Source organism: Pogona vitticeps, chromosome 3, assembly GCF_051106095.1.
Source record: "Pogona vitticeps strain Pit_001003342236 chromosome 3, PviZW2.1, whole genome shotgun sequence".
Lineage (NCBI taxonomy): Eukaryota > Metazoa > Chordata > Lepidosauria > Squamata > Agamidae > Pogona > Pogona vitticeps.
This window is the reverse complement of record NC_135785.1, coordinates 6,949,604-6,970,294: the sequence shown is the minus strand read 5'-3', so window position 1 is coordinate 6,970,294 and position 20,691 is coordinate 6,949,604. Positions and strand designations below refer to the sequence as shown.

The following is a 20,691-nucleotide window of genomic DNA, read 5'->3' as shown; positions in this document are numbered from 1 at the left end:
GAGCACTTTTCAAATACAGAGGAAGGGCAAGATCTGTTGTGGATCATCCCAGAGTGCAGGACACAGAACCATGGGGTCAAATTACAGGAAGCCAGATTTCAGCTAAGTATAAGGAAAAAAAACTTCCTAACTGTTAGAGCAGTAGGACAGTGGAACCCATGAACTCGAGAGGTGGTGAACACTCCAGCGCTGGAGGCTTTCAAGGGAAATCCAGACAACCCCCTGGCAGATAGGGGGTGGGGTGGGAGGTTGGACTCGACGGCCCTTATAGGCCCTTTCCAGCTTCATGATCCTTTGGTTTTATGATATCTAGGGAACGCTGCATGGGCCAAAGGGGTTGCCCGCCCACACCAGACCAAAGGCAGGGCGCACGGAGGGAGGGAGGGAGGGAGGAGAGGACGGGGGCTCTCACCCAGCACGAGGATCCGGTCGCCCGGCTTCAGCTCCGCCTCCAGCTGCTCTCGAAAGCATTCCAAGCCCCCGAACCACTCCGCCGGTTCGGGCCCTTCCACCCGATAGCGCGACTCCCAGAAACCTCGGTCCCGGTACTGAGCGTTAGACTCGGGCCGCTGCCTTTGCCGGGGCTTTTCCATGCTTATTCTCCCCCCTTGGAACCGACCACAGAGCGGAGCGAGCCGGAAGGGGCATTGGGGCGGGTGGGGGGAGAAGGAAGGAAAGCGGGAGGACAGGAAGAGCGAAGAGACCCCCGCCGAATCGAAGGGCCACCCACGTGTCTTCATCGGGGGAAAAAAAAACACGTGGAACTTCCGGTCGTCATTTCCTGGAGGAGACGAGTGCCACGCCGAAAAGCCTCCCACTGGAAACACGTGGCTGGTGCTACCGCCCGTCAAGTTGCTCCCCGAAAAAACGGCCTCCCTCAGCTCTTGCAGACTCCACCCTGGGGTTTCCTTTCAGGAGTCACTCCAACGCGTATTGGGCCTTCCTCTTTTCCTACTGCCTTCGACTTCCCCCAGCATTATTGGGTGTTTCCCCCCCCTCCCCTGAGAGAATCTTGCTTTCCCCCCTGGTGTGCTCAAGATAGGGCAGCCTCTGGAATGCCTTCCAAGTCTAAAACTCTGTTGTTGTATTCTGCTAACTGAAGCCGTTTGAAGGTTTTATTTCATGGTCTGAAAAGGATAAGGAAAGACTCTTGCTGGTTTCTGAGCACTTTGGCCTTTGTCTCCTGAAGTGGAAGGAAGGATCAGCCGGCCCCGGAAAAAGTGGCCGATAGATTATCTGGCAAACAAGGCTGATTTTTGCACACGGTTTCAAAATAAAAACAGTGTTTATTACACAAGCAGCATCTAATGGTAAAGTGGAACCACTGATTTTCAAAAAGGAATAAACCCCTGGTTCTACACAAGGCACGACCTAAAAGCATTTGTACCCCCTGCCTCTGTTATTTCTATCTTGATTGGTTCTGGGATGAACCTGAGATCTGGGTTCCAATTGTACCCTTTATCTTCCATGTTTAATACACACGTAAACCCTGTGCTGTCACTGGAAGGACAGATCCTGAAGCTGAGGCCTCAATACTCATGAGAAGAGAAGACTCCTTGGAAAAGACCCTGATCTTGGGGAAGTGTGAAGGCAAGAGGAGAAGGGACGACAGAGGATGAGATGGTTGGACAGTGCCATCGAAGCTACCAGCATGAATTTGACCCAACTCCAGGAGGCAGTGGAAGACAGGAATTGCCTGGCGTGCTCTGGTCCATGGGGTCACAAAGAGTCGGACACGACTTAATGACTAAACAACAACAAACCCTGTGCTCTTTAGAGCCCAATCATATACTTGCTTTCTTGGAAGCAGACAAGACACAGGAAGGGTCTAAGATTGTGCTCTCTCATCTGCTTGATCTCTGCTCCATGTTTTCTGCTGCTTTCGATATTCTGACAGTTCTGCTTTGTGTTGGAACAGTGGCAGAAACTCAAACATTCACGTTATTCCGCCCCTGTTATTTTATGACCCAGATTCTCACACTCTTTACAGCACAAGCTTTAATGAAATGCCTGCAGATCCAAGGCCACCCACGGCCTTTCTTACCACCCCACCCCCCGGATCTCTAGTTTGATCTCTCCATTTTGATTCCACGTCTGAATCTCAGTTGTAAGGTCGAATCCAGGCGATGGAAGGAGCTCCCATCACTTGTCCCAGCTCCTGCCAACCTAGCAGTTCGAAAGCTTGCAAATGTGCATAGATAAATAAGTACCACCTTGGTGGGAAGGTCACAGTGTTCTGTGTCTAGTTGTGCTGGCCACGTGACCACGGAAACTGTCTTTGGACAAAACACCGGCTCTACGGCTTGGAGACGGGGATGAGCACCACCCCCTAGAGTCTAAATGACTGGACTAAATGTCAAGGGGAACCTTTACCTTTACCTGAATCTCAACCTGGTTAAATTGCTTTCTCTTGTGCCTGAGGAAGTGGCCTGGTCCACCAAAGATGACATCTAAGAAAATAGAACTGTTCACTTTTCTGGTGTCACCGTTTTGATCTTTTCATTCATTCGTTCTTTCCTACATTCATTCATTTCTGATTTTGGTTTTGTTGTTGTTTTGTCTGTTTTGGTCTATTTATTTATTTATTTATTTATTTATTTATTTAGTTAGTTAGTTAGTTAGTTAGTTAGTTAGTTAGTTTTTTGCCTGTCAGGCTCTCCAGGCTGGACCACAGCGGACCTCGAGAGAGCCGGCAGCAGGGGGCGCTGCTGGCCCAGGGCCGGAACGGCACCGGCGGGGCGTGCGCGGGCGCGGGGGAGCGCTTTGGCGGTGGCACCAGCTGTCAGGGAGAGCGACCGAGCCCCCCAGGCGGCGGCCCGAGCATGGCTCCGGGGTCCGGGTTCAAGAGGAAGGGGCCGGTGGGGCCGGGGCTCCCGGGCGGGCCGCCCTTCCTGCGCCAGATCCTGCGCCGAGCTTGGCAGGAGAAGCACCTGGTGCTGTTCGAGCCCCAGTACACCCCGCTGGTGGCCGCTTGCCTCTGCTTGGCCGAAGTGGGGGTCAACCACTGGGTCATACAGAGGGTGGCATGTGAGTGAGGGGACCCCCCCACGTCCCTTTGGAGGCCCCCCGGGGGGGAAATGAGGCGATCTGGTGTGTGTGTGTGTGTGTGTGTGTGTGTGTGTGTGTGTGTGTGTGTGTGTGTGTGTGTGTGTGTGTGTGTGTGTGTGTGTGTGTGTGTGTGTGTGTGTGTGTGTGTGTGTGTGTGTGTGTGTGTAGGAATTGGGGGGCAGCCATCCGTCCTATGGGGAGGAATGCCCGCGTCGAGGGGGGGGGGGACTGCTGCTGATGATGATAATGATGATTTGTGAGCAGAGGACTGGAAAACAAGGTCCAGAAGGGCAAAGGAGGAGGGATGGAGAAGTAAAGAAGGTGCCTGAAGTCCTACCAGAGCTCTTGAGCAGCGGGGGAGGACGCCGGGACGTCTTGAGGACTAGCGCGTTGATTGTCAGGATAAAAAAAAAGACTTTGCTTCTGGTTTTCTTGCATTTATTTATTTGAAATATATTTTTTTCACCCCGCTTTTCTCCCTGAAAAGGACCGAAGGCGGCTTAGGACAAAGAAAGACTGTGTTTGAGGAGAGTCCATCAGGGTGGTTTAGCCTCAGGCAAAAGCGATGTTTTTAAAAAAACAATGAACAGCGAATTAGGAGGCATCTTGCATAAGGCAAAGGGGCCTCCTGGTAAGGCCATATAAAGGCAAAGATCAATAAGTATACAAAAAAAAAAAAAGAAATTGAAAATCTCTCTGAGAAATGGAAAACAGAGATGATTCACACAGCTCCCTCTTTGAAAATTGTCTTCTCGATTTAAGAGTTTCAGGTTGTCCCATCTCACAGGAAATGACAGTTCACAGAATCATGGAATCGTGGAGTTGGAAGGGGGCTTGTAAGGCCATGGAGTCTGACCCCGTGCTTAAGGCAGGAACGTGTTCAATGGTGGTTTTCCCTAGAAAGTGGTGAAATATGAAACACTCCACAAACACCCACCTGTACTACCATCGACTGAAAGCAAACTAAAATAAAAGTCCCTTGAAGCTTATTCAGAAATACCACCAGGCTATAGCAAGAGGACATGGAAAGGATTCCTATCAGAATTGGAAAAGCCCTCAGCATGTTTTTCGAGTGGTTTCTTGTTATATGAACTTGGGAGACTCATGATGAAATCCACAGAGCATAAATAATTTTTAAGCTCTTCTTTTAGCTTTTTCCCCCCTTTCCAGCAGCTATATAGAGTATATATTTACACTTCTGCTTCTCATGGGCTCTCTCCACAGATACAGAGATTGACTGGAAAGCCTATATGGATGAGGTGGAGGGTGTTGTCAATGGGACCCTGGATTACACTCAACTGAAGGGGGACACTGGCCCACTTGTGTGAGTACATCTCCTAGAGAGGGGGAAGCATCTTCTCAAACTAGGGTGTGGGTGGGGCACGTGGTCTTCTTTCCTCTCTCCATTCCCTTTTTCTCCCTGCAGGTACCCCGCTGGCTTTGTTTACATTTTCCTGGGTCTCTATTATGTCACTAATCATGGCACCAACATCCGGCTGGCTCAGTACCTTTTCTCTGCCCTTTACCTCACCACGCTGCTACTTGTTTTTCGCATCTACAGCCGAACCAGTAAGGTCAGTAACTGCTACAGTATCTCAAGGAAGTCCTGAATAAATCTTTTTTTCCTGTTACAGTCTCAGACCCTCAGTGTGGATCTTGTATGGCCTGAAAGTGAAGAGCAAAAGCAAGTGGCTTCAAATTAGAGTCAAGAACTATAGAACTGGATGCGGCTTAGGCGGCTCGTTTCTTCTGAATATAGAGCCTTTGGTGTACATGGCACTTTACACAGTTGCATTTTTTAAAAGGCGGGCCTGAAGCCAGTCTAAAGTGATGCTGCAAACTTGGATATTAGCTGCTAAGAACACATACTTTTATGAGTACACAAAGCTTTCGTGCTGATCGTTTGCATAAATGTACTTTGTTGTCGAAGAATGGCGGCTGTTGTTATGGGCCATCAAGTCATTCCTTAGTTATGGCGCCCCTTTAAATGAGTGACCTCCGACGAATGAATGGTACAGGCGCTCCTTGTCATTTTTGTGAAATTGTTCTTGCTCTCATGTCAAGCAGAATCCTGAGACTCTAATGTGGTGTTTTTGAAGTGGAGGGGAAAAGCAAGATGCTCGTGGCTATAATTCAAAGCTTGTGCAGTTTCTGCTTAAAAGGGCAAAGTTGTCTTCTCAGTGGCCGGAGAAACTGAGCTCTCTCTGCTGGGCTCCACTCTCAGCCTCCACTTTTGGTAGGTCCCATGAACCAATACAGGCTGTCTGTGTGTAGATCAGGTGACAGGAGCTGTGGAATGGGAACAGCAGCCGCTCGAATCGCTTTGAGCTGGCACTGCAGCCATGCCAAGGGTGTCTGATTTACTCATTGCCCCTTTTCCTGCAGGTCCCTCCCTACGTTTTCTTCTTCATGTGCTGTGCTTCCTACCGCATTCACTCCATCTTCATCCTGCGCCTCTTCAATGACCCGGTGGCCATGGCCATCCTTTTCCTGGCTATCAACCTCTTTCTGGAGGAGCACTGGTCCTGGGGATGCTTCTGCTTCAGGTGAGACCCTCTTTGAACCAAACCCTCCTAAAAAGTAGGATTTTTAAAAGGTGTAAAGTAGGGACTTGTAGAAACCCCCCTGTTTCTTTATGGGGTGTATCTCAAACAGATAATGCTGTTTTCCTTTAGCCCTTTACAGATCAGACATCTTGGTCCCTCTTCTTTTTTTTTTTTTTTCTAATCCAAGCTTTTAATGTCTGATAAGCTTGAACTCATGGGTTTATTTTTTTTTTATTAAGGAATACAAAAGGCAAAAGGCAGTGGGGGGGATGGAAGGGGTGAAAGGGTGGGAAGGGGTTAGGGTTGGGGGGGATAGCAGAACACATAATATGCCATCATCCAATCAAGTCATATTGCAAGGCAACAATTCTTAACTCTTTTTTTTTATATAATTCATTTGCCCGCTTTCTATTTAACATCTATGTTATTCCAACACTGTCTGAGACCCATCTCGATTTGTATATTAAATTCTTTTGGCTTAAAAAACTATTAAGCACATCTGAGTCCTTTTCTATTTCTTTCTCATTTCCTACTTTCTCAATAGACTCCTCTTGTTTCCCTAATTCTGCTTTCTTCCAATTTTTGAGAGAGGAGGATGCATCCGGCACAACCATCAATTTTTCAATCTCACATTTTCTGACTGCAGTATTTAAATGAATCACTAGATGGCTCTTTACCCCATCTATATTGCTTGGTACCTTACGCAGTGGACGCTGTTCTGAAATGTTTACCTTTTTACATAGCTGTATTTCACCATCTGATGATTTCTCTTTCATCAAATTTTCTAACTGGCAAAGATGTTCATTTATTTTCTGGAATCCTGAAATTATTAATTTCTGTATATTAAACTGCCATTCCTTATCTATATTTTGTACCATTTTCTACTCCTACCACTTTAAATCCAAAAGCTTAAAATATGGCTATGGCAGAGTTAGCCTTTTTTTTTCCTGCAGAAAGTCAACAAAGTTCTATTATCAGGATCCCACGAAGTCCAGCCAAAAGCATCCGAATTTCAGCTCACCAGATTTCAATCTCTCCAACAAATCAACCTAATCTTTCTGTTCATCTCCTGTCATTAAGGGCATCTGTTTCCCTCCCGTTACTTTGGATCCAAGTTGCCTCCTCTTCCAAGATAATCTTTGGGAATCATAAGAAACTTCAGCCCATGACCTCCACTCGTCACTCCCCAGTATTTTCCCAAAGAGAACTCAGACGTGAAACGTCAAAGCACCTATATTTACTGTAACAGTTCATACTGAGAAAAAGACCAGTGGAATGGAAGACAAAATGTAGTGAAGGAAGGTCAAAGGAAATCCTTTAATTGTGGTAAAGAGGTGGGGCAGGAGAAGGCAGAAATGAGAAGAACAAAGATAGGATGGGATTATGAGATGCAAGAGGACGAGAAAAGATGCAGAAATGTCTCCAGGCCCCCAAGCTCTGATCCTGCTTTCCCCTATTTAACCAATTTCTTAGGCTCCCATCCTTTGCTGAAAGATATACAATTGTCCTGAGTCAAAATCTAGTAGCTGGAGTTCTCAGGATACGAGTGGGCCATATTTTTTCTCTTCCCATCAGTTGTTACGTATATTTCTTAGGGTTGATAGGATTCGTCATCCAACACCATCTGGAATGCTAGACGTTGCTCACCCTGATCTCAGATTATTTTTTATAATCAGCCAGTTCAGCTGATCCATTCCTTTCTCCCCTCATCCAAGGTCTTTCCTTCCTTTTCCCTGTGTCTTTTCCCCCTCACTTCTTTTGTTCCTTGTGAATCCAGCCTTTCTTAGCCTGATTTGCCCTGTGATTCTCTTTCTTCAAAGGTTTTCTATTCTTGTTTAAAAGGTGACCATCCTTTTCTCCTTCCAGAGCCCTTCCTAGGATCTACTTCTTCAGCATAGCTTTTCCTGAGCCACTGGAAGTAGCTCATCTTACTTTGGCATGGCAATCTCTCCCTTATTTCATCATCACCAATATCACCTTTCCATTGGCCATGCTCTTGCTTATCCAGGTTAAGGGTGTGAACTTTACAGAGAAAGACCGAATTGTTTATTTTCCATATAGCCACACAGCCAGCTGCTGATGCTTTACTAGTGTTCAATAACAGTAGCGGTAGATCACGGCAGTGGGGATCAGAATCAACCTTGTGCTAACAGCAGGCCCCTGCAACCTCTGTTTTTTTCTCCCCTTCTCCAGCCTAGCTGTGTCTGTGAAAATGAACATTCTGCTCTTTGCACCGGGTCTCCTTTTCCTTCTCCTGCGGCGCTTTGGCCTTCTCCGGGCCATTCCCAAGCTTGCCATCTGTGCCCTCCTGCAGGTAAGGAGAAAGGACGTCCTGTAGCTCAGAGCAAGAACACCTCCTTTGCAGGCAGAAAGGCCCAGATGTGGTCCCTAACATCTCCGGTTGGAAGGATTTCTGGTGGTAGGGCTCGGAAAAGATGGTGCCAGTCGAAGGAAGCCATACCTGGCCGGACAGGCTGACTTCGGGGAAGTAGCAAAACACCAAATGACCGTTCCACTCCATCCCTTAATGTGTGTCCCTTTCCAACTTATATACTCCCTTGCTCTCAGAAATGGGGCTTAAGGCATTCCTGATGTAGCTCCTGCTGTGTTGACTGTAATGTCTGTATTCTCCACTGCATTACAACCTCTTATTCCATCTCAGTCTTCCCTGTCAGTGGTTTACAGATGTGCAAATCAATGTTTCTGGACGACAGCTGCCTGGGCCATTCTAGAAATTGTCATCCCGAAATACCGATCTGCACATTTCTAGTTTAAACATGTGGGACTTGAGTTCTTTCACCATCCAGTGCTGTAAAGATGGGAGAAAGAGCTGTCCAGAGGGATTTGGGAACCTGCTTAGGTGTCAGGAATATGAATATATACCGCCAGGCTAGGGAATCCTTGAGTGTTCTATTAGTCCTGTAAGTCTGAGCCACAGGACTCATGGAAAGAGAAGAGTGTGAGCTGTCGGCCAAACGCTCAGAGAGCCAAAGGTTCTGATCCCTTATAAACACATTAGCAGCATTTTAAATAGTATTGCTTTAAAACAAAAACATAGACCTGATGAATTTTTAAACACGTTGACAGGACTTTGGTTCAAAGCCTAGAAATAAGAGAGTTTAGATGGGACTTCATGTGATTATGTAGGATTGGGCTTCTGTCCATCTGTTGTGTTTTTTTCTGTGTCATCCTATCGACCCTTACATGTTCCAATCAATTTTTCTTTTTCTTGTTTCTTTATTTAAAATATTTTTACTCCTCCTTTCCCCTTAAAAGGACCCAAGGCAGCTGTAAACAATTTAGGAATAAGATATGCCAAGAATGTCTGGGTAGGCCAAGAGGTTTGGTGTGACTGCCCAATTGCCGATGGATTTTATCCATCGAGGTGATTATGAATGGCTTCTGAAACAATGCACAGTGGCAAAAACAAATGCAGAGTCTCACTTGTGTTGTATTTTTTAAAGGGAGAGGAAAGTTTGATTTCTGAAGAGGCAGTCAAGCAAATGGCCTCTCCAGCAACAATGGGAGAAGACAGCGATTCTGGCAAAATTAAAAGGGAAGCCTTTGCTTGTGAACATGCAGAGTTAATTTACAGCCTTAAGAATTGGTTGGCTAGAAATGCTGTGCATGTTTCGCCTTGAGGAAAGAAGTCTGAGGGGAGATAGGAGAGCACTCTTCAACTACTTGAAAGGCTGTCCTACAGAGGAGGGGCAGGATCTGTTGTTCGTCATCCCAGAGTTCTGGACACATAGCAATGGGCTCAAGCTACAGGAAGCCAGATTTCAGCTGAATATCAGGAAAAAACCTTCATTGTTAGAGTAGTAAGACAATGGAACCAATTATGCTAGAGGCATTCAAGAGAAAATTGGACAACCGTCTGTCAGAGGTCTACTTTGAGTTGGATTCCTGCCTTGAGCAGGGGATTGGACTCCATGGCTTTAGAGGCCCCTTCCAACTTCATGATTCTATGATTCTGTTTTGTTTACCTGTTTCTAAATGGGTGGAATTTCGTGTCAGTATGAATAGCTATGCCTCTGCTTGGAGACTGGGAGACTGAAGCATCTGGCAGCCACCTCAGCTGACACATTCTCCTGCAGAGTCTGGCAAGGGTCAGCCCCAGCCGTCAGAAGGGCCACAGACATAGAGCTTTTAATAAGAGGGTTTCAGAATCCAAGTATTTCTTGCAGGTGGCTCTGGGGTTGCCCTTCCTGGTGGTAAATCCTATGGGATACCTGACCCGCTCCTTTGACCTCGGCCGTCAGTTCCTTTTCAAATGGACAGTGAATTGGAGGTTCTTGCCAGAAGAGGTTTTCCAGCATCGGGCATTCCACTTGGCCCTGCTGATCACCCACTTGACCGTTCTGGTGCTGTTTGCACTGAACAGGTGGCACAGGTAAGCTGGCAGCATTGCTCCTATGTTTACAAGACAGTCAGAATGGAAGGGGCACACATCTCTAGAGATGGGCAAGAACCGGTTCGTCCCAGTTTATCAAAGCAGCAGCACAGCCGGTGCTGCTCCCCTTCCCTGCTTTCTCTAGCTCAGTCAGCCACTTGCCAGGCCCAGCGTGGTAGCTTTCTGCACCACCTCAGCTGATCTTCCGGTCCCAGCAGCAGCTCAGGTTTCTCTGCCCCACCCTCTCAGCTGATCCTCCAATCAGAGAAAAGGGCGGGGCAGAGAAGTCTCTGTTCTTGCTCCTGACTGGGAGATTAGCTGAAGAGGTGGGGAAGAAAAGCAAGCAAGCTTGGCCTGGTGAGTGGCGGGTCGGCTGAGGAGGCAGGGAAGTGGAGCAGCAGCGCCTGTCCTGCCACCTTGACGAACTGGGACAAACCGGTTTGTGCCCATCTCTAGTCTGGAAACACATTTTTGTTTTAGGAAACACATTTTTGTTGCATATGGGTTAGAGTTTGCTTCTCCCTTTCTGATCCTGGCATGATGGTGTGTCCAGTGCGAGAAACGTTGAGGGAGTTAAAATGGAACTTTGGCCCTGTAGAATTTCAGCTTGTATCGATCACCTTTTTAATTTTAAGTTACTTGTATGGCTTACCCAGAGGGTTTGCGTCTGAGGCCTTCAAGCACCCAGCATGGCCTAGAGAGTCTCACTTCCTGGGATGTTGCCTCTTTGCCCCCATCTCTCCTTGCTGTGCAAATAGCTTCATCTCCTGCTTCGGGGGAAATGTCTCCAGAGCCCCAGATGGCTAGTCAGTATGACTGAAGGAGAATTCCTCCCAGACCCAGAAAGGTAGGACATGGCAGGGCGGAGGACGAGGCACCCTCAAAAAGTTTGAGCAACATTCTCCGTTTCATCATCACAAGGGAGCTGATAACTACAGGCAGACAGACGTCACCCAGAATCTTTTTGGTAACAGAGAGCAGCCGACTGTAGTAGAAACGTCTTGGAGGTGGACCTCCTGGTCAGGGAAGAAGGCCATGTCTTATGGATCTAAACTGTTCTGCTTCCTTTCTCCCCAGGTCTGACGAAAGCATCCTATCGCTGCTGAAGGATCCACCAGAGAGGAAGACCGTTCCTCAGCCCCTCTCGGCCAACCATATCCTTTTGCCACAGAGGCGCGAGGGGACGACGTGAGGCCCCCTTTGGATCTCGGGCTTGAAGTGGGAACTGCACCGGAGGTTTGGTTGAGCACCTCCCTGGGAAGTGTTAGACGTCCCTTGAGCTCTGTGCCTATCTATCCTTAATGGAAAGCCACAGATCGTCTTGGCTCTCTTCACCTCCAACTTCATTGGGGTTTGCTTCAGCCGCTCCTTACACTACCAGTTCTATGTCTGGTATTTTCACACACTGCCCTACTTGCTCTGGTGTTCGCCTCCTAGGAAGCTCGCTCATCTTTTAAGGTATGTACCTTCACGGCCCCAGAAGCTCCCCAGAAGGACACAGAAAAGGCGGGGGGGAACCTTCACGGTATCTCTGGATCTCTTCACACACACCAGCCTCATAGAAATCATAGAAAAGTGAAGTTGGAAGGGGCCTACAAGGCCATCCAGTCCAACCCCCTGCTCAAGGCAGGAATACAATCAAAGCATATCTGCCAGGGGATGATCTGAGTTTTTCTTGAATGCCTCCAGTGTCGGAGCACTCACCAGCTCCCGAGGTCACTGGTTCCACTGGTGTACTGCTCTAACAGTTAGGAAGTTTTTCCTGATCTTCAACTGAAATCTGAGATGACTATTTTCTTCCTATGATTAAGGTTATGTTTTGTGTGAAGAGACATAGCTGTCAGCTGCACTTAAAGTTAGATAAGGGAGAATGGCCATGTCTGCACACGTTATCCAAGTTACTTAGAGAAAAGGTCCCTGCCATCTCGAAATTAAAACTAAAAAAAAATGAATTTGAGTCTTAACGCCCTTACATTTTTAGGAAATGGACCAAGTGCCTCATGGCATCTTGAAGAGTAACAAATTTATTATGGCATAAGCTTTCACAGAATACAGCCCACTTCATCATGATACATTAAGTTTATCCTGAGTTGCAGGTAGGCATATATAAGACAGGAGCGGGATGGTCAGCCATAAAGACAAGAGGGGAACGAAATGCAGAAAATACAGACAAAGACAGGATAGTTTACATGGCTTTACAAATGTTTTTAAAAAGGGGAAGAAGTGTACAAAAGGGTAAAACATGGAACTAGCAACCCACGCTCCCTGACCTGTGTTTATATAACCCCAAAGGGTTCTGAAGTACCGGGTTATAGAAAATGGTCCCTATTTGACTTAACCTCTAAAGGGAGACAGACGAAATGAACTATGGGGCGACAGATCCAGTAACCCTACATATGTCATAAAGCGTGTCTGGGTATATCAGGATTTCCCCTGAAGTAGGGGAGCAAAAAAACTTGACACTTCTCCCGCTGGGCAGGTATCTCTGCGCACAGCCTTTTAAGGCGTTTTGAGTGGCTTCTGCCAAAATCTCAGAACAATGGCCGGCTTCTCCTTCCTTTCCTGCAGGGTGCTTCTCCTAGGTCTGATTGAGCTCTCCTGGAACACATACCCGTCAACAGTTTATAGCTCAGCGTCCCTCCACGTGTGTCATGGCATCATCCTCCTGCAACTGTGGTATGGGACGGTGTCCTCTTCGGAGCCTCAAGAAGAGAAGAAACCGTTGAGAAAGGCAGAGTAAGAACTGGATGGGAATGGCCTCTGTCCGTGGACGTCAGCGTGAGATCGTCTGAGCTTGGGTTGGACATTCTTCTGGGAGAGCCGAGGATGATCAGTGTCTGATACCTCCTACAGTCTGTCGCTCCGGTATCGGCCCTTCTGGCCCTGCTTTGCTTTGACTGGAGGGTGGACGTGCGGGAAAGCATACCATCCACCGGCCAGCCTGTGGCGATGTGGGATGCCTTCAATAAAAGCAGCTGGTGGCTGGCAGGGGGCCTCTGGCCTGTTGTATTTTGCATTTTCTCTCCTAGCTGCAGTTAATGCATTGCCTTAGGGAGTAGTGTCTTAGAAAAATCAGGATATTTTAAATACTGTAGGGGGAACAGAGGTTGCTAAGCCTCCCAGCTATGGGGGGAAAGCCTGAACACAGAATGCTAAAATCTCTCTGTGGGTGGTGAGGAAGAGAGGTGGAAATGGGGATGAAGTAGGAGACGCCACAGATAGGGGAGGAAATGTTCCTTTCCCCCGTTGGCACATCATTCCTCTTAAGAAAGAACTTGAAACGCTGGAGCTAGCGACCGAAAAAAGGCCACTAAGAATCAAAAGGGAGGTACTGGCATGCTTGCATAAGTCCTTTTCAAAATCAGGGATCCTTCCAAGGGGGCAATCGCTGTTAAACAACCCAGAGAGGAGTATGTATGCTTACCGACATTTCCGCTGGCAACAGAGAATGGAACATCCAGAACGAATGCCTGACTGACTGGTGTTCTGAACAGGAGCGAGCCACACCGCAACAACCTATTTCAGGACCCCATTGTGAGTCCCACCTCTAGGCTCCATGCGGACTTTCCTTCTAGCTTTGTGCGTTTGTCCCCCAAATGTTTGCATTGTGGCCTTCAAAAATCTTCAAAACCAAGTATCTTGCGCCAAGTCAATGGATGCAGCTCCGTCGGTTTAATTTGCTTTTATATTCTAGGTCCAGAAAGTGCTCTCTGGGGAGATATTTATTTCTGAAGCACCCATTTTTTCACCTTAAGTCACTGGGGCTTCATCCAAGCCCTGATACAAGATGTAGTTAAGCGTTAGAACATGGCCACACAGAAGTTTCCAGATTTGGTGCTCTGTGCTCCCAAAGGTTGGGCTCCCTCTGACCCACTGGAGGGTTTTGTCAGCGTGGACAATACATGATAAAACACCTACGGGTTCAATCAAATATAAGGTGGCTTCGTAGACTTATGCCAAGGAAATGGTAAAAGACCATGTTCTGTGTCTGGACTGCCTGACCATCTGACATGCAGAAAGCTCTTGCAATATTAGTTTGTTTGCCAAGGAAACCCTCCATGTTGTGGCCATGAACTTTCTCTCTTTGGGACAGATTTTGGAGTGCATTTGGTCAGTAGCTTCCAGGCAGACATGAAACAGACTATTGAAACAGTGCCCAGGAATGTACCCCGGACTCTTCTGTGGCTGAGCATCGAAGACGGCTGGCTTTGGGGCATTTTGCCCAGCATTGTGAATCTTTTCCTACAGGAATCCCTGGTTTCCAGTTTGAAAACTGCTCTCATACACCCTAGAAATGTATTTTAGGATCGTAAACACCCCTAATTTGGTCAGATTTTCAAAGGCGTATGCTCTGTAGAGAGCACTCGAGAATGTACCTGGCTACCTGAGGTAGCCCAAAGATCCGCAATGCATCGTCTGCCTTGGGTTGTATTTTGAAAAACAAACAAACAAACACAACAGTTAATACGGAACTACAGGGTTGAGGGCAGAGGTTTCTTGGCTTTGAAATAACAGGCTGACTGTGTAGGATTTCTATCAGCACCGATGACGCCAGAGGCTTAGCAGCCGCCCCCCCCCTGCTCCTTCACACATTGCTGGGGCTGTAACACAGCATATTGAGCTTGATGTTCTCATTCCAGTGGCGGAGCAGCAGGAAGAGTTGGTGAGCGGCCCCTTTCAGGGCAGCCACATCCACCCCTTCCGGCAACGGCTGCACCCTCAGCCAGGCGTCGGCTTTGGCCGCCAGCAGCTCCCATTCTACGAAGAACCCAGCGCAGCAATGCTCCAGCCAGGCGAGGGCCACCGCCGTGGCCCAGCTCATGCTCTCGAGGTCTCCCTCCTCGGCGTCCGGCCCGGCCTCCTGCAGGCTGATGCTCCCATCGGGAGAATGGTCGCAGGCGTCTGTCTCCGAGCCCCGCCCGCTGTCCGCCTGGGCCCACACGGCAGAACTGAGCACTTCGGAGCAGGTGCTGTGGGAGTGCGGCGAGCCCAGCTCCGCCGCGGCCCTCTCCCGGCACATCCCAACTGCTTCTTCTTCTTCTCCCCCTCCTCCCTCTGGGGAAGGCAAGCTGCCGCCGGAGGGCTTCGGGCTGGTCTTGGCAATCAACGCCCAGGGAGAAGTGCTGGAAGCCGGGCTGAGACTGGCACGATGGGAGGCGTAGGGAGAGGCCCGGCGCAAGCGGTCCAGGGGGATCTGAACGACGTCGGCAAAGCTCTCCGTCAGCTGGAACATGCCGGGGGCCTGCTGGAGCTGCACCTGTTGGGTAGATATTGAGAAAGCTGGGTGTCCTTGAGAACGGACCTGGCCGTTGGTAGGACTTGAGTCACAACCTAGGAGAAGTTTTTCCTCCACAAGTTCTCAAGCTCTTGCGTAGACCCTTCCAATTCACCTCAAGGTCAAACTTGACATGTCATGCCTATTTAGAAGAAACATTCCCTTAAGTGGGAAAAGATGAAACCCCTGTCTACGATTTGGTATGCCTTCCCAGGGCATCTGCAGAAGAAGGGATGGGGAAACCACGTCTGGGTCTTCTCTACCTTTAAAAACCCGAATGGGCATACATCAGAATTGACTTGAGGGCACAGGGTTGTTAGTATTGTTCTGCAGCTGATCACTGGAAAACAAACATGGGCTTAATTTGTGAGTCTGAATGCTAAGGCAATCAAGAGGGTCTCAGTAACCACTGGCCATGCTAACTGGTGATGATGGGAGTTTTCGTCCAAAATACGTAGAGAACCCCAGTCTCTAGTATATTACTTTTGTTTCTGATCATGGGACGTTCTTGGCAAAGATACTGGAGTGGCATTGCCAGTTCCTGCTCCAGGTGGATTGCGTTTAGTCAGAACTCTCCACTATGACCTGTCCGTCTTGGGTGTCCCTGCATGGCATAGCCCATATCTTCTCTGAGTTACTCAAGCCCCTTCGCCACAACAAGGCAGCAATCCATGGGAAAGTGTGAAGGCAAGAGGAGAAGGGGACGACAAAGGATGAGATGGTTGGACAGTGTCATCGAAGCAACCAAGATGAATTTGACACAACTACGGGAGGCAGTGGAAGATAGGAGGGCCTGGCGTGCTCTGGTCCATGGGATCACGAAGAGTCGGACATGACTAAACGACTAGACGACGAGTATATTACTATCACACAGAAGGGTGTGCCTTTACACAGTCTGGCCTCCAAGCCACACCATCAGGAGAAGGCCAGATAGGTTGGGCAACGGATGTATGATTCCCTCCCACAAAAATATAGGGTGCTATTACCGGGGTGGGTGTGGGAAGAAAGGAGGAGATCCTTACCAGTGGGAGGTAGTCTTGGATGACCATGTCGGAAGGCGGGAGCTCGCTTTCAGGGGTCAGACACTGTGGGCGCAGCGCCAACCCTTGTCCCCGTCTGATGCTGAATCTGCAGACAAAGATCGCCCAGTTAAAAAAAAAATCAGGATCATACCCAAGGTCTGTGTTGTGGAGGGCAAATGGTGGCCCTTGGAGAGTACAGTTGGGTGGAACTCCCATCTGCCACAGCCAACAGAGCTGACGATGATGGGCAATGGGAACCGAAGTCTAATGAGATCTGGAATTCCCAGCTGGTGTGGTCTAAGGTTGTGTTTCTTACAGCAGTTAGCCCACTTGGCCAACGAAAGCCAGGCGGCCATCTTATGCCTCTCCTGTTTTATCTACTATGTGAAGATATAATGCTTCAATACCTGAAGGTTCCATTTAGCTTCCGGCAAGGATTCGCCAGTTATGTGACTAGATCTGTCTGCCATGGGAGATATGACCTCACCAAGGCAAAGGGTACAGAATTCTGAACACTGAAGTTTAGAAGTCGGTGGCTTTAGTTCTTCCTCACCCAACGCTCTCCGTGGAAACTCACTGGAGGAATGGAACTGGTGAAACCACTCCTTAAAATAACTCATTTACCTATCAGTTCTGACTTGAGGGCGCAGAACACACATCTCCGGGGTCAAATTAGGACTTGAAGAAGTCCCTTAAGAGGTCAAAGACCTCTGCCCCAGCTCCAGATTTTCTCACCTCCTAATCTTGAAAATTAACTTGCTTTGTTTTTGTGACTGGTCAGTGGGAATCCCAGATAAGCTTTTACAGTACAGTGGTGCCTCGCTAGACAGTTACCCCGCATGACAGTTTTTTCGCTAGACATTGGCTTTTTGCGATGCATTCCAATGGGGAAATGCTTTTCGCTAGACAATGATTTCGCTAAACAGCGATTTCAGTGGAACGGAATATCATCGTCTAGCAAGGCACCACTGTATTTGGAAGCCTGTTTGCTCAGGTTCACGGCTCTGAGGAAATCTAGTCCCTGGAGGGGAAAGGGGCCATCAGCTTCTAAATGGGAGCAGGGTGCTTTCTGTGGTTTGATTCTTATGCTACCTTTTTGCCTACGTCTGGTGTAAAATCTCAAAACAACAGGGCCACATTTCCCATAATCAGCGGGCAGAGATTCAGTGGTCTGAATCAGCTCTTTAAAGAACGAAAGAAAGAAAAATAACCTTTCCATCACTAGTAGAAACAAGTAAGTAAATCACATTCACATTTATATACTGCATGTGTCCAGGCCCCTGTTTATATATTCTGCCCACTCCATTCTTTCCTTTTGCTGTGCTGTTGCTTATGGTCAGATTAGCCTCCCAGTAATATCTATTGATCAAGCCACTATTCTCTGTATTGGATTCCTTCCCAAAACAAATCATTTTCTTCTCCTGTACCTTTTGCTGGCTTTATTTCTGTGTTAAGTCCCCTCCATTGCCATGTACTATGCCCTGTCCATCTCTTGGAAGACTTTGGTTAAACCCATTGGCAAGTCAGTTTTTGAATTTCATGTTACACCTTATATATTGTCAATATTACAGGGACTAAGCAACAAAAGAATTAATTCATAAAAAGGAATGATGCTTTTTCGTGATGCTTAGTTAGCTTATAAACCCTGAAGGTGTGACGTGGCTTAGTTCAATTTTAATGGCTTCCAGCATCACTGACTTAAGACATTTCTGCAAAAGGTCTCTATTCCAATCTTTCCTCCTGACAAGAGATATTAGGGATAGTGGTGGTGCTGCGGGTTAAATTGCAGAAGCACTCTGTGCTGCAGGGTCGGAAGATCAGCTGTCGTAAGATTGAATCCACGCGACAGAGTTAGCTCCCGTCGCTTGTCCCAGCTCCTGCCAACCTAGCCATTCGAAAGCATGTAAAAATGTGAGTCGATAAATAGGTACCACCTCGGTGGGAAGGTCACAGCGTTCCGTGTCTAGTCGCGCTGGCCACGTGACCATGGAAACAGTCTTCGTACAAATGCTGGTTCTACGGCTTGGAAATGGGGATGAGCACCACGCCCCAGAGTCGGACACGACCGGGCTAAATGACAAGGGGAACCTTTTACCTTTACCCTAAGAGATATGGATTCTGGAAGTCACCTGGAGCCTAAGAAGTTCTCTATTGACCTCTGAGAGCCCACAGAAACAGGAGAAGGACTGGAGTCGTGGACACCTAGACAGCAAGAGAGAGGAAAAGAAAGAGAGAGAGGAGTTCAGAGGTGGGGAAAAGTGGACAAAGTCCAAGGTTGTACAGCTGTTTTTCTAGAGGACATGCTGTTGTGGCAGCTTTATTGACAAAGACCTGCTAAGTGGAGGGTTCAGATAAGTCTGTTGCATCACACAACTCTTTCTTTTCTTGCCACATCTGGCAAAATCAAAATAAGGTACACAAAGTGCTGTGTTTTTAACTGTTTAAAGCAGAGGGTCTAATCCCATCTTGGTCAAACATGTCCAGATGCTTTTCCTAATCAAGCATCCAAACCTTTTTTCAACCTCGGGGCCAAATTCTGGTTTGGCCAGAGTTGTGGCTCCTACGTATTAATCATTTGCTGGACGTTGTGGGTTTTTCGGGCTCTTTGGCCGTGTTCTGAAGGTTGTTCTTCCTGACATTTCGCCAGTCTCTGTGGCCGGCATCTTCAGAGGACTGGAGTAGGAACTCTGTCCATGCTCTGTTGGTGTTTGTTGGATAGTGAAAGCCTTCACAAATACATTTTCTGGGCTAATGGCACAAAGGAAGGTGAAAGTCAACCAGATGGGGCCAAATACAATTCTTGCTTATTTGGACATTTACCCGTGTCTAAAACGTAGCTCCCACATATTGCTAAGTAAGCCCCAACACAAGAGCTACTGTTCCTGGGAAGCAGAAGGTCGCAAAAGCTTTTCAACCTTTACATACGCTCTGTTTCTGATCACTGATCAGAAATAATAGCTGAAGAAGCTTGCAGACAGAAAACGGGATCCCTTTAGACCACATCTGGCCCACAAGCCTGAGGTTCCTCCTCCCTATGCAACATCTTCCAAACATCATTATGGTACATCTTACCATTAGAACCGTTTTGCTTTTCTTGGGTAGCAGAAGAGAGACTAACAGGAGAAGGAAGAACCTCTTCTCGTTCTAGGAAGCAAAGATGAATGCAGATATTAAATTAATTGACATTCAGATGATGATGCTGCATGTTGCCAAGAAATGGTGCAGAGTTAAGTCAAGCTCCTGAAGCAGCAGAGTCTAGTACGAACCAGAAGCTAAAACTGGATGATGCAAAAAGGAGTCACACCAAAGGAGATTCAATGAGGCATGGCAGGGAGTGGCTGATGCTGATTAAGAACTGTGCAAAAAGTACTTCTTCAAAGGATCAGAAGCCACTGAAAGTATTGAATGGACAAAAACCAGCAACATCCAGTGTTGGATGGTTGCAGAGAAGAGACATGGCAAAAGGCTGGCATCGTTCTATAGAACACACTTCTAAACATTACTTGTTCTTTCACAGAGTAGCCAGCATGCCACAAAGAAGTAGAGCTGGGAAGTAGAGCTATTTTTATGCTGCAGGAATACGGGGCCAAAATAGAAATGATTTTTTTAACAAGATTACCATGGCTTCAGGAGGAACAATCTGGGAAATTCCATAAGGTGTAGTTCAAAAAAAGGGGAAAAAATGGTTCGTGTGTGTGTGTGTGTGTGTGTGTGTGTGTGTGTGTGTGTGTGTGTGTGTGCATTGCACACACGGGCTAGTGACAAAACCAGTCAGCTTACAGCCTGAAGAGTGAAGAAGGTGGAGAACCTCACGGGTTTAGCTGGAGAAGCTAACCGGGGAGGCTCTCTGGGGATCTGATCCAGGCATCCTGTTTGCTTTCACTGTTTCGACTTTTGTATTTTTAAGTGAAACAAGCATTAAAGAAAGATAGAAAAGGACTGGAATGCCAGTTATCTCCAATTTTGCCCTGGCCCAAGGAGACCAAAGTTGCTCTGTATGAGGATTCCTCCTCGCTGGACGAAGTGATGAGAGTAGGTGAACCATCGTCTGTTCTGAACCGAAAGCCACTCCTTTGGCAAAGGCAGTAGAGGTAAAACGCTCTGATCAGATATAGTAAGAGAAGTGTTTACCAGCAGAAACGGGAGCTTCGTCCATGTCCTCCGAGTCCTGCCTCTTTCCCAGACCTGCTGAGTAACTGCGCGGACGCCGGCTGAGCGAGCGGGACCCTTGTTGGTTGCCTCCTAGAATTAAGCACGTTTCAACAGCAGAACCTTCTTGATTTCTCCATGTGGAAGCACACTGAAGTTTAAACTCTCTCTTATGTTAAACACAAAGGTTAAAACCAACCAACCCTTGGAAGTATGGGAGCCCCGAGATCAGGCCTCCTGCATGCAGACAAGGAAGGT

The 20,691-nt window shown here is 47.7% G+C and overlaps 3 protein-coding genes across 4 annotated transcripts in view; 1 reads left to right on the top strand and 2 right to left on the bottom strand.

Moving 5' to 3' along the window:
* EEF1AKMT4 (EEF1A lysine methyltransferase 4) overlaps positions 1-777 on the bottom strand; it is a 32,565-nt gene extending 31,788 nt beyond the window's left edge. The window contains exon 1 of the mRNA XM_020815777.3: positions 413-777. Coding sequence (XP_020671436.3) covers positions 413-740 — 328 coding nt within the window. The 5' untranslated portion in view covers positions 741-777. The remainder of the gene's footprint in view (positions 1-412) is intronic.
* A 1,972-nt stretch (positions 778-2,749) lies between these two features.
* Positions 2,750-12,975, top strand: ALG3 (ALG3 alpha-1,3- mannosyltransferase). The gene is made up of 9 exons (XM_078389756.1): positions 2,750-3,027; positions 4,273-4,372; positions 4,475-4,622; positions 5,434-5,594; positions 7,788-7,908; positions 9,782-9,987; positions 11,065-11,142; positions 11,302-11,445; positions 12,556-12,975. The coding sequence occupies exons 1-9, from the start codon at positions 2,823-2,825 to the stop codon at positions 12,725-12,727; spliced, it is 1,335 nt and encodes a 444-aa protein (XP_078245882.1). The 5' UTR covers positions 2,750-2,822; the 3' UTR covers positions 12,728-12,975.
* The window catches only part of VWA5B2 (von Willebrand factor A domain containing 5B2), a 63,099-nt gene continuing 54,401 nt past the window's right edge, over positions 11,994-20,691 (bottom strand). For both annotated transcript variants that reach the window (XM_078389754.1, XM_078389755.1), the window contains exons 18-22: positions 20,416-20,526; positions 19,357-19,428; positions 18,414-18,486; positions 16,285-16,390; positions 11,994-15,244 (exon numbers count right to left, since the gene is read on the bottom strand). In XM_078389754.1, coding sequence (XP_078245880.1) covers positions 14,573-15,244; positions 16,285-16,390; positions 18,414-18,486; positions 19,357-19,428; positions 20,416-20,526 — 1,034 coding nt within the window. In that variant the 3' untranslated portion in view covers positions 11,994-14,572. The remainder of the gene's footprint in view (positions 15,245-16,284; positions 16,391-18,413; positions 18,487-19,356; positions 19,429-20,415; positions 20,527-20,691) is intronic.